The 13,098-nt window shown below is 40.1% G+C and overlaps 1 protein-coding gene across 1 annotated transcript in view; it reads left to right on the top strand.

The window, feature by feature from the left end:
• Positions 1-13,098, top strand: part of ezrb (ezrin b) — a 31,067-nt gene that overhangs the window by 10,789 nt on the left and 7,180 nt on the right. The window contains exons 4-9 of the mRNA XM_044377158.1: positions 3,684-3,779; positions 6,363-6,637; positions 7,981-8,064; positions 8,197-8,343; positions 11,282-11,378; positions 11,957-12,120. Of these exons, the coding sequence (XP_044233093.1) occupies positions 3,684-3,779; positions 6,363-6,637; positions 7,981-8,064; positions 8,197-8,343; positions 11,282-11,378; positions 11,957-12,120 (863 nt within the window). The remainder of the gene's footprint in view (positions 1-3,683; positions 3,780-6,362; positions 6,638-7,980; positions 8,065-8,196; positions 8,344-11,281; positions 11,379-11,956; positions 12,121-13,098) is intronic.

The raw sequence follows: 13,098 nt of genomic DNA, 5'->3' as shown, positions 1-13,098 counted from the left end.
CTCTTAAAAAGAAATGCCTGCCACTCCCCTACACACCCTCGTGCAGTTTAACTTCCATCTGCCTGCGCGCTGCTCGTTTCATTTTGCCTGGAGCCTCAGTTAGAGAAATGCTCTCTATTTTACTAATGTAGTTTCAAAAAGCCTTTTGGTTTCAGCTTTTGTTTTAGATTGGTTAAAATCAGAAGGAAGATTGATGTTTAACAGCTGAAACATGGCAACATTTTTAACAGTTCAGCAATAACTTGAACCAAATCCAAGTCTGGCTGACAGGTGCCAGGAGGAAAATATGAAACTAGTTCACTCTCAGAGCCAACAAAGACAGACACCCAACCCACATGTCAAAGCTGAATTTAAAAAAAAAAAAGAATTGCTGCAAAGCTCTTCCAAGTCAAGAGAGGGAACATACTGCATGATGGCTTTACTTGTTAGCTCTAGTATTGTAGAACTATTCTTACATATTTAACTCTAAAATATTGGCTTTGTAACACTCCCTTTACTGTTCGCTTCACAATGAATGTGTGGTCTGACACTAGTAAACCCATTTCCTTTGGGCCAGTATATGCTGCCCCCCCCCCCCCCCCACCTCAAAACACACTCCTTCATCTTTGTGCCGGTCCCTGTTTGAGGCCTGACTGGGTGAACCCCTCCCTTTCCCTCTTCAGTCGCTGGAGGACTCGGCATTATTCAGCCCAGAGGATGCAGTGAGTAATGCTGTTTCAGCCCAGTGGCATTCCTCTCTCTCACCACAGGACCCGAGAGCCTATAAACCAGACGGAGGGACATTCACTCGTCTTTCACTTTCACTAAGTCATGTGAACTGTTCCTATGTATTGCTGCAACGTATACTCCTTCAACCTAAAATGAGTGTGAAGTGGCTGACGACACAGAATTCGACCTGACTACAAATGTTTCACTGAGTTTACAGTTTTTAATCATTGCCAGAGTGAAACAGACTTGTGCCTGCTGCTTGTAACAGCTTATAAAAAGAGTTGCTCTGAAGGAGTTTGGCTTCTATATTTTTGGGTTACAGTCACAAATATATTTCGCAAGCAGCTGCTCTCCATTTTGCATTGGAGTGTTTTAATTTCAGTAGTCTTAGGACCTCTTGATGTACATTGGAATGAACTAGCAGCCCATTAAAGCCAAGGCAGGCTGCCAAACCAACCTGCTGCGATGTCAGTTTAGTAAACCTGTGTCCCTAGATTCAGATTTAATCCTCCTCTAATGAACTGTATTATTTTCAGTATCCTTTGTCAGCAGGTGTTCATAACATGTGTAACATGTCATTAAAGCTGGTTTACCCATTTGTCAGCGGAAGTACAGGCGTATTTTACCACAGTGATGTTGTTAAAGGTTAATAAGCTTGCCCAGGAAAAATGGTTACTTACCCATGGAGAAAAACAAGCATAACTCTTAAGGTATCTATGTGTTCCCACTGTGTTTCTCTGCCTCTCACTCTGCAGACCCCAAAGCACAACCACCATGAAAGGGCTGGTTGTGCTCTGAGTCCTTATGTGTTTCATTACAGGTGAGATGAAATGCTCTCTCATTTCACCCCCCTTCTAGTGCTTGTTGTCGAGCTAAATACAATCCATCAGAAAACGTCCCTGAATCAAAGCCATTCATCTGCGCTCCCACAGGTCAGCCTGCCCTGTATTTTGTGTTAGCGACAAAGTGGGCAAGTTTGATTTTAATTTTAACCTTGGCTGGAGCTTATCATTGGGAATGGGCTTGGCCGGAGCAGCAGCGTGTTGACTAAGACTTCACCCAGGCAACTTAGCACCTCACCTGGTGATTGGGTGGGGAATTTGGCAGTGATTCATTCAAAAAGGGCCCGGCACAAAGATTGTCTAACTTAACGGCACACACACACACACACACGTAGACACAAAAACATGAATTCCAACATGGTACTGTTGGAAAAATCGCTTTGCCTCTCTGAAGCCCATAAAGAGCCTCTGGTCGTTGAGGTTTCTCTCAGAAGCCAGTGGAAAATGGCAGCTCCTCCTGCAGCATGAGTGATTATTCCAGATCTATAAGTGGGTTTTTACTTTCTGCCTGAGCTGCACAGTCAAACATTTTCTTTCAAAGTGCTGATCTGAAAACATTCTTCTATGGTCAGACCTAATTGTAAGTGAGGTTGAAATTAAAACTGCTCTCATAATCTGCCTTTTAAAAGATAATAACGAGCAGTTTTACAGGACTGTAAGTTGGAGTCCTCGCTGCAGCCCTCTCAATCTTTTCCAGTCAAACACAGGATGCTAGTCATGCAGCACGCCCTCGTTATACAGTATCACTTCTCACTAGTCAAACAATAGGACCACTCTGTTAAAGACTAGTCCTAAGCATGCTCTTGTGTGCTGTGGTGTATTGAACCAGACAGACAGATGTGAACTAAGTGTTACTTCAGATGTGTCAAAAGTGTTACTGAAGCATCGGAACATTACTAGTAAAGGTTATGATTGTTTATGATGGTTTTAATTGGTAATTTCAAGGGGTATACAAGGATCATTTGAGTCCAAGAATCTATCATATATTAGCTGAGTTCCTCCAGACAAACATATGGTGTTTTAGAGTGTACTGTAGTTTGTTTTAGATGTATTTGGATGCAGTTTTTATCGTAAACCTGGCCAACTCCATGCTCAGACCTGGGAATGTGTAACACTATGAGGCTTGTCGACTAGAAAAGTCTTGTACCTGAGTATGTCACCTTAGGGTTAGATTCTCTCTGCTTTGCCAGCCTTTGTGAAGCACTAAAGGCCTTTCATAACTTCTCACTCTGCTGGAAGAAATCCATCAGTGATTCATTTACGTTTATTGGAAAAATTACCTCATTGATTTTTGAGGTGTGAGGACATGAGTTCTTTCTGTTAACTACTGAAGTTACGTCATCATCTCATATTCTGTGTTCGCTGGAAGAGCAGGTGGTGTTTTCTTTGAAGTAATGCAGTCTTAAATCTGGTCAAAGTTGATATCCTACTACTTCAACCAAATCAACATCAAAGTGTCTGCCATCAAGCATTGAAACTCTTCCAATTACACGTTTACATTTTCCTATTTCTTTCCTTCAATTTATGAAGAAATAATTAAGCATAATATTTTGTTTCAGGGCATATTTTGGTATTGTGAAGTGAAAACCTGATACCAGCGCTGTTCCATGGAGTGTGTTTAAAGTAGCACTCTCAAAGATCTCCGTTTTGTTCTCTTTGGTGACACCTATGGCGATAATCGGTAATTACAGGTGTGTTTCTGGATCTCACTTCCTAAAGATCCAAACAGTGTCTCCTGTGTGATGTCAGTAACTGTTAACTCGCAACGCTAGCAGAGACTGGAAAAAACAGTAAGCCGTTTCACACACAAGTGAGTTGAAGAGCAAGTCTGTTGTGTTAGCTCTGCCTACCCTCTCTGGTTGACCAACCACTGCTGGGTGATGGAAAACGTGTCACTAACTGTGTGCTGCTTGTGATTTTTTTTTTTTTTTTCCCCGGGAATGTCGCCACTGACACCCAGTTTGTAATACTCATAATACTGCAAAGAGCTGCAAGAGCTTTCATCAATGGGCCACAGGCTCAGTCACCATTGTGTTACCTCATTTGGCTATAGATAGTCACTTAACGAACATTTATTTAAATGAAAATCTTCAAAGTTATTACTTAAAACTCATTTCTTTTCTCTATCTGTAGGTGGTGAAAACCATCGGGTTACGTGAGGTCTGGTACTTTGGACTTCAGTATATGGATGGCAAAGGTTATTTCACTTGGCTAAAACTGGACAAAAAGGTAAGATTCATCCTCAGTAAATCAAGTGTTTTGTTTGATTTTGTCACATCATAATCTTTGTCTTTTGTAAATGCTCAGATGTAAAGAGCAACAAGGTTTGGAGAAAAATCTTGTCCAGTGATACAAATAATACGCAGTTTAGCTGAGGAGCCACCCAGATCAATTTAGTTAGTAGATGATGGCCTATCTTAAGACACATATCCTCCCTAAAAGTTAATATTTTATTTCATGAAAGTATTCATTCTTTATGATGTCAGCAGAGGCGGTCTTTTTCCAGACGGGGCAGCATGCCTTAACTATAAAAACATTGCAGGAAACCTTGCAATACTACATCATTCACCCATTAATCATAATGATCATAAATTCTTTTTAAAAAATAGACCCAAACATTATAATTTGTTTTCACATTCATTAATAATTATTTCATTATTTGCCCTTTTAATACCATGGAATTTTAATATCATTACACATCATGATACACTTTAACCCACAGTGCTTGTTGGATATCTTCATGGTCATTTCACCTGCAATCTGAAAAATGTCCCAACTTCCGAACTTTTGCAACACATGGAGTCAAATTCAATAAACAATAGAGAAAGAATGCATTCCTCTGAGGGGGCGGCAGAATCACTGCTCCAGTGTTTGCCTTCCAGTCAATCAGTAGCCACCATATTAAAGCATGTATATTATTCACATGGCTCTATTGTGGTCACTGTCTTCCATTTCCAGCATGGCAGCAAATTTTTGAAAGTCTGTCTGGTTTCTATCTGTGCTGTGGGGTCAGAGCACTGCATGTAATCAGCTGGAGTTGGATTATTTGACTAGAGTGAGAAGTGTGAACTCTTTGTGAACCACAACTGCCTCAACTGTCTCTGTTGTTCCTGAGTAAACACAGGTTATCTGGGCGCCACTAACTGTTATTCCTGAAGTTGCTTATAATCCATCTAACATCTAATCAACAGTCTAATTAAGATTGTTTTTGTATCACAGTTGCAGTATAATGCACCTGCAGCTTTTTAGACCAGTTGTTTTTGCATTTATAATCTGCTAAATATACACCTGTCTCTGGGTAAGTGAGTGCAGCAGTTAAACAAATGTTTAGGCTATATATTTCTATGTAATGAGATCGAAGGGAGATTTTCTGATGAACGTCTCCCTGACTGAGACACACGTAGGAAACTGTGCTAAACTCTCTAGAGGAAGTTTGAAAGTTGCCTCTTTGCGCTTTATCAACATAAACAAGGGTCAGAGAGAGAGAGAAAAAAGGTTATGCTTGCCTCAGTCAGCAGCAGTATACTGTACACTGTGTGCTGACACTGCGCTGCAGCTCATCAGTACAATGCAAAGCTCAAACTGGAATATTCCTGGCCTTGTACAGCCCCATTCTCCCCATCAAGACCGCTTGGTTCCTGTTTTGAATTAAGAGGAAGAGGCATATTGTGTAAACACACACTGTAGCGGAGAGTTATTAAAGTTTATTTCCACCAAATGAAAATGGGAGATTCCATTTTGTAAGGGCGGGGCACCCATGAAACTGCGGAACTAGCTGTATAAAGCTGTGACACACAGTATTCATTCATGTTGCTAATTGTGATTGTTTTGTAGCCAGTAATACAACTATATTGTAAAGCATCATGATTCTCAGCATGATCATATCCTGGCTCTCAAGTTTGAGAAAATCAAAGCACTGACTTATACCCCAAATACACCTGATAAGATCAGTAATGTGCTTTTCAGTTTGACATTAACTGAAAAGTATGACTGTTAGTTTTGGGTAATGCGCCTATTTGCTTTCTTGCCAAGAGTTAGATGAAAAAAACGATGCCACTGCCCCATCAGTGCAGTATAAATGTGGCCTGTTACTAACAGCCTGTTAGCTTAGCATAAATACTAAAAATGGCTAGCATGGCAACCAGAGGAGACTCCAGACACTTGGCGAATTGTAGTTTTTACATTTAAGTTGTGCAGATTAAACAAACAAGATTTAATGTGTGTAGTTCGTGAGCTTTAGAGTTGCTAGTAGGTGGATTTTGTTCCCTCTGGACAGAGCAAGCTCTTTCCACCTGCTTCCCATCTTTAAGCTAAGCTAACCGGCTGCTGGCTCCAGCTACATATTTAAAGTACAGAGAGTGGTATAGAGTTGCAGGGATTAGTTGATTAATCAGGACAGAAAATTAATCAGTATCTATACTGATTAATATTTAATTTTTTGGTCATTTTTTAAGTAGAAATGCCAAATATTTGCTGGTTGTAGCTGCTCAGATTTGAGGATTTGATGCTTTTTTGTGTCATCCATGACAGTAAATTGATTTTGGACTGTTGATCAGACAAAACAAGACATTTAAAGATGTCACTATGAGCGCCAAGAAATAATAATGGGCATTTTTCCCTATTTTCTGACGTTTATAGACAAAACAATTCATCAATTAATTGAGAAAATAATCAGCAGATTAATCGATGATCAATCGTCTCATCTATCTTGGCAAGAGAGCGAATAAGCATATTTCCCAAAATGTCAAACTATTCCTTTAATGGTTACGTGACACTATTTGTTACTTAACTATGTTTTTAATTCCTCCCCAGGTGTCATCCCAGGATGTGAAGAAGGAGAATCCACTGCAGTTCAAGTTTCGGGCCAAGTTCTTCCCGGAGGATGTGTCTGAGGAGCTGATCCAGGACATCACCCAGAAGCTCTTCTTCCTGCAGGTGAAAGAAGGCATCCTGAGCGATGAGGTTTATTGTCCACCAGAAACAGCCGTGCTGCTGGCCTCCTACTCCGTTCAGGCCAAGTTTGGAGACTACAACAAAGAAGTCCACCGGCCTGGATACCTCCTTTCTGAACGCCTGCTGCCACACAGGTGAGATGTGCCAGTTCATTCAGGACAACATATCAAGCTTTGTTGTTATATTGTTATATTGTTTTATATTGTTATATGGTCAAAATGCAAGATGCAGCCACAATGAAGCTGTTGGGTTTGGCACTGGCAGAAAGTAATCTTGTTAGGAAGAAGGAACTAAAAAACTTATATTAAAAATTCCTAAAAGTGCTGAACTCATTAACATTGGTGGAACCTGCTGCAAAGAAAATCACCATCTCCACCCTGGTAGCCAAAGAAACAAAAGAAGAGAATGAGGTTTATGTAACAATTATGATTTCTAGAAAATTATGTAAGTAACTGTATGTGCGTGTGTTTGTGTGCCATCTATTCAAATGAGCTCCCTTTGGACCATCGCGCCTGAGAAAACAAAAGATAAGAGAGTCGCCACCAAGAGTGGGTGTGTGTAGAATCAGGAAGAATCCATCATCTTTCTTACTTTAGGGGTGGATGTGTTAGGGACTGGTGACAATGATTTCCGATCATATCAGCTCCATGTATCCCCTGTAAGAGTAGTGCCCTCCCTTCATGATACAGTTTGGTAACTTAGAGTCAGAAACACCTTCTCCTGAGAGGGACATGCAGTTATTTGGCAATGTCAATACATGGCAGCTCAAATATGCCAAGATTGTGATGACTTTTCTAATACACATTTCTGGATATATTGAAAGATCACAAATTTGTTGCCATGTCTGACATTGCTGTTGATTTGTGCTGCACAAACTAAGAAACTGTTAAGAATAAAAAAGCATAAATAACTAGTTGCCTATCACCTTTAGTTCATTGCTGTATAGGGAATGACAAAACTGAAAACGAAGGCCTTTATACACCATGGTAGAGTAGCTAGATGGTAGATATTAATCTTAACTGTGCATTATAATGATCAAAGTAAAGTTGATACTTTGTTCATTTAGATGTGTCTGCTCATGATCTAAGACCTAGTGTAATGACAGTAAAACATTACTAAAAGAGGTTTATGCAAATCTAGAAAGTGTTATGCGGATGTCTGACTGAGCAGAATATGTGTTAGTCTTAACACAAAATTTGGTTGCTCTACTGATTTGCTCCCTGGCACGCACCCCATTGTGCCTTTCCTCTAACCGTGGCACACAGCACGTCACCAAAATACCAAAATAGTGCTGATAAGTAAGGAAATGCTACTTCACTAACACAAAGTTGCACTTTGCGCAGCACCACTGCTTGAAAAAACAGCCCATAATGTTACTTTCCACACCAAAACCAAAAATATCAGATTGTCTTGTCTGTTAATTGTCTCTGTATGGTCATATAGCTGACCTTTGTCACTTTCTTCTCTCTTTCTGTAGAGTCATGGAGCAGCACAAGTTATCCAGAGAACAGTGGGAGGAGAGGATTCAGGTGTGGCACGAGGAGCACCGTGGGATGCTGAAGTGAGTGTGTGTTTTATATAATGTCACTCATTGAGTTACAGTATGTCGGGATTGGTTGATTATTGCAGTATGAATAGGAATTGGATTGATAGATCATACCACTCGTTTCCTGAGCTCTGTCCATTCTTTCAGGGAGGACGCTATGCTGGAGTACCTGAAGATCGCTCAGGATCTGGAAATGTACGGAGTCAATTACTTTGACATCAAGAATAAGAAAGGAACAGAGCTGTGGCTGGGAGTGGATGCCCTGGGACTCAACATTTATGAGAAGGATGACAAGTAAGTACTGTATTTTGACAGACCCTGGAAGTAAACAGAGCAGCCCTGCTGTTAGTGTCTGGTCTGGTTCTTTTTTTCTGCTTGCTGCAGCCTTGAAACACAGAGCTAAACTGGCTGGGCCAGGTCCATGCCTGTACTTAATCACTATTCCAGTTTCTCAGCAGACAGTATGACAGGAATAACAATGAAGGCCAAATGGATACCGTCTTTAGAAGAAGAGCTAAAGCTGAGCCTTTTACTTTATCTATAATTTTTTTGCCGACACAAGAGACCCATATAATATGGTTTATGATTTCTGCCTCGTATATAATTGTGCTTGCTGTATTTGAGTCTGTCATTGTCTCTTATATATATATATATATATATATATATATATATATATATATATATATATATATATATATATGTAGGACATCTTTTGTTCCCAACTCTGCTTGAAATGGTGTAATTACTTCTCCACATACTGCTGATGACAATGACCTCCTGAAACATATAGTACATGTGTGCCATTCATACTCTAGATGGCATATGTACGTAATTGAAGTAAAATCCCTGCTGTACAGTAGCAGATGTTATTGTTCCCAGTTTTATTTCCAACCTGATTTAGTGCTAGCTCTTGTTTACTGGCTGGATCTAGTCTCATTTCTGTAACACAGAGACATGTCTTGCATGTCCAGGTCCATGTGAATAGTTAAGTACTGCCCATTTCTTCAATTTATCAACAGTATAAAGAATGTAAAAAAAAAAAAAGTAAATATTCCTCTTTTGTATCCTCCTTGGATGAGGGTTTTTTTGTCTGGTGTTGTGCTTAAAGAGAAATCTACTTTGGAGATCTGCAGTGTTTACAGCATCCACCAACATACTGGTCGTGATTGCCCCTTTGTTTATGGGGCAATACAGTTTGGGAGATAATCACCCTCTATTTGGCTAAACGAGTTCTGACATCTGCTGTGGCTGGTGGCCTTGTCTGTGGGGCTACTGAAGTGAAGTGCACCGTGTTAGAGGAGCACTTCATCCCAGGTGACTTGCCTTTCAGTCACTGACCCTGTACACTGTACTGACCCGCTGGCTGAGCTGTGTTGTTCATGACTCTTCCCATATTAAACTATCTGCACTGTGTCAGCTTTCGTTCCAGCTGCTATTGAAAGCACTGTGGCCTTCTGTGTCTGCCTAGTGGAAGAAATGAATACAGCAAGCTGGTGGCAGTATAATGACAAAGTTTAGGGCTTTAATTGAACCTTTACTGGCTGCTTCTTTGTCTTTTATCAACACAAGATTTTCTTTTCAAGTCTAAATGGTTTAATTACGGTCACCACCATTGTGTTAAAGTTCATCTGGTCTTTCATTTAGCTTTATTGTAACTATACTGTGCTGTGAAACCTTCAGCAAGAGTGAGAAACACACTATTAAAAAGCATACAGGGTCCTTGTGTCCTTGTGTGAGTCTGTCTCTTTATGCGCTGCCTGGGATCAGCAAAGAAATGCCTTTCCTCCACGGTGCCCTCTGCCGTAACCATGGCTACGCCGACTGGTTTTTCAAGCTGTGCGGCACTTAAGAATGTGAGGCTAACCTACAACAGTGTCTCTCCAATGAGGGCAGCCGGCCCACAATGCAGCAGTGCAGCCAAGACTTCACCGAGGCACAAGTCTGGTGCTGGTTTAACTCCTTACGTGCCGCCGCTCCACAAACCACAGCACTGCTCATTTTATAGGACAGATTTCCTAGAGTTTGTCTTGAGCCAGCGTTTCCTCTTAGCAACCAGCCCAGTCAAACACACACACAGTGAAACCAGTCAGACTGACTCACTAGCTCTAATGTTGGATTTACTTTGAAAAATTCTTGCAAATCACCACTGATTTTAGCAATTCCAATCAGTATTTTTCTTTTCAGCAGGAATGCTAAACTTGAATAGTGTCCAGCTTTTTTATTTATTCTTCTTTTATTTGACTTATGTGACAGTTAATTGAATATTTTTGGATTAAGACAAGCTTTTTGGCCTTTAGATAACTCTTACAGATGTCTGTAGATGAATCAATAATGGAAATAATTGTTAGTTGCAGCCCTACACGATTACAAAAATATATTAGATGCTCTTACTTTTTCTTGCTTTCACTGTTTTACACTCAATCAATAGTAGTAACTTTGGTATCTAGCCAGACTACAACTGTACCTGAACCTGAAAAATACCTTTTATTACTCATGTATTTTGATATATCGGTTACATTAGCCTTTGCTATTAATTGCTAACATTCTGTAAGAGTTTTTCATACATTAGTAATGTATGTCACAGAAAGCACCTCATAAAATTCCAGCTACTATGATGATTTCCTTCCTTAATTTTTTTGTAAACACTATAATTCCCACTAACATGAATCCACAGATAGAGCACAGCTCCATAAACCACACAATGAGATAACTTCCACATTGTTTTCTCAATTCCACAAGTATGTGTCATGGGTCAGTAAGTGATTGAGATTCCAGTTCAGGCAGTACAGTTTCAGAGCCGAGTTTCACTGTGAGATGGATGACTGCTTTTCTAGATTACAACATTATGGGCCTGTCAATGTTTACAGTGCAACTTCGTCGTCGTGTCGAATGGGATTGGCATCCGTTCGGTTTGTCTGGCACAATAGAACCTCGAGCCACACCCCATACTCATCCCTCATACTTCAACAGCGGATACAGATATCCGTGTTGTCAGTCAGTCTGAGAGCGGTTTACTCTTATAGATAATTACTCCAAATCATCTGTATTACTCTAAAACGGATTGTGTTACAGCAGTAATAAAGTGTTTTCTTAAATAAGATTTACATTTTTGGTCTGTGTGTAAAGTGAAACATTCAAATTAAAAATCAAATCAAAAGATGTCAATAATGAAACTTATACAGTAGCTTATTATCACGGTATAACATTCATGTTCATGTGGTCACTCCCTCAGATTGACCCCAAAGATCGGCTTCCCCTGGAGTGAGATCAGAAACATTTCCTTCAATGACAAAAAGTTCATCATCAAGCCCATTGACAAAAAATCTCCGGTGAGTAACACTTCAGCAGCATGAGTCAATGTTTAGATTTCACACATTGTGACATACCTAATCCTGAACATCCTACCTCTTCTCTAAAACATCCCCCTTTCTGTCTGATTTCATAATCCCTTGTTCCTCTTTAGGTGAAATTACGCTTTTCAGAGCCTATTGAGTTTCAATGTGTGTCTATACTTAAGGACTGCTTCTGTTTTACTGGGGGCATTATGTGTCTCTGTAGTGGAGAGAAAAACCATTAGACATTGTCTGATCTAGCATACAGAATAGCCAGGGCTACTTTCCAGGCAGTGCTATTAGTGATGGAGCCCAATTACACAAACACAAAAGTAAGTCTATACCTTATCAGGGTACCTTAGGCCACTTGGCCTGGGAAGTAGAGCAGTCTGTGTAGTATTGTTTTTAGCAGAAATAAGAATTGAGTCTCCCTGCACATGCTCAGAGCCACTACTGGAGTCTTTGTCCTTTATCAGCAAATCACATTGAGCAGGCAGCAAGTGTTTGTTTATTTATCTGCTCTTGCTCTATGTCTCTTGCTCATCCCTCCTGTCTGTTTCTTCTCCAAATTTCAGGACTTTGTGTTTTATGCCCCGAGGCTGCGCATAAACAAGCGCATCCTGCAGCTGTGTATGGGCAACCACGAGCTCTACATGCGTCGCCGCAAGCCAGACACGATTGAGGTGCAGCAGATGAAGGCCCAGGCCAGAGAGGAGAAGCAACAGAAACAGATGGAGAGGTAAAAAAAAAGAGAGAAAGATGTGTTTGATGACCGTAGTGATGTCGGTTTTGTTTGAGATTCTTTTGACATTGGACCTCTGACTATCAAATACCAGACTCATTTTTTTTAAATGTGTGTTATCTGAACTCAGAAGAATTCAGGGCTGCACCTGACAATTATTTTCATATATTTTCTAATCTGAAGATTGTTTTCTTGATTAATCAATGAATTGTTCGGTCTATAAAAAGTCTGAGTATTGTAAAAACTGCTCATCAAAATTCCCAGAGCCCAAGGTGACACCTTCAGATGTCTTGTATTGTCAGACCAACAGTACCAAAGATATAATATAAACAGAAAAAAGAAGAAAATTCTCACAACAAATGTCCAGTTAACTATAACAATTAATAGATTATCAGAATATTTGCTCTGTAAGAGTTTCCATATTCTCAAGGTACACCTTTATTTAAAAGAACACACTCTTTTGATAATGAATTTTAACACAGTACTGACCACACAGCTCTAAAAGTTTGGATTTTTGTGTTGTATTTCTTTAAACATGTAGCTTTACTACATTATCAACAGCAGTAGATGATGCTCCATGTAGTAGATTAAGGCCAGCAGGGCACTATTAAAAAGTTTGACCTCGTTCTTTGCTTACTGAATCAGCTTTACCGATGGCAGATACTATTGTTAGCCGAGCTTACTGGTAGTCCACCTTCAATTCATGCGGTCCAACATGTAAAGTGAAACTACCATTCACTGGAAAATAATACAACATTCCTTTTCAAGTAAGGAGGAATCTACTTCCTGAATGGGCTGAACTGAAAGTGAATGGCTGTTGACCCTGGTCTCAGCTACAGCTGTCGGCCCACTGTCTGTCCCGTCCAGCTGTTTAAACATGGTGATGTAACGCAGAGCAGACAACAAAGTAAATACCAGTGAAAGAGCCATTAGATCACCAGGCCCCAGTAGAAAGAGTTAGAGTTCACACACAGT

Source organism: Thunnus albacares, chromosome 16, assembly GCF_914725855.1.
Source record: "Thunnus albacares chromosome 16, fThuAlb1.1, whole genome shotgun sequence".
Classification (NCBI taxonomy): Eukaryota; Metazoa; Chordata; class Actinopteri; order Scombriformes; family Scombridae; genus Thunnus; species Thunnus albacares.
This window is presented reverse-complemented; position numbering and strand designations above follow the sequence as displayed.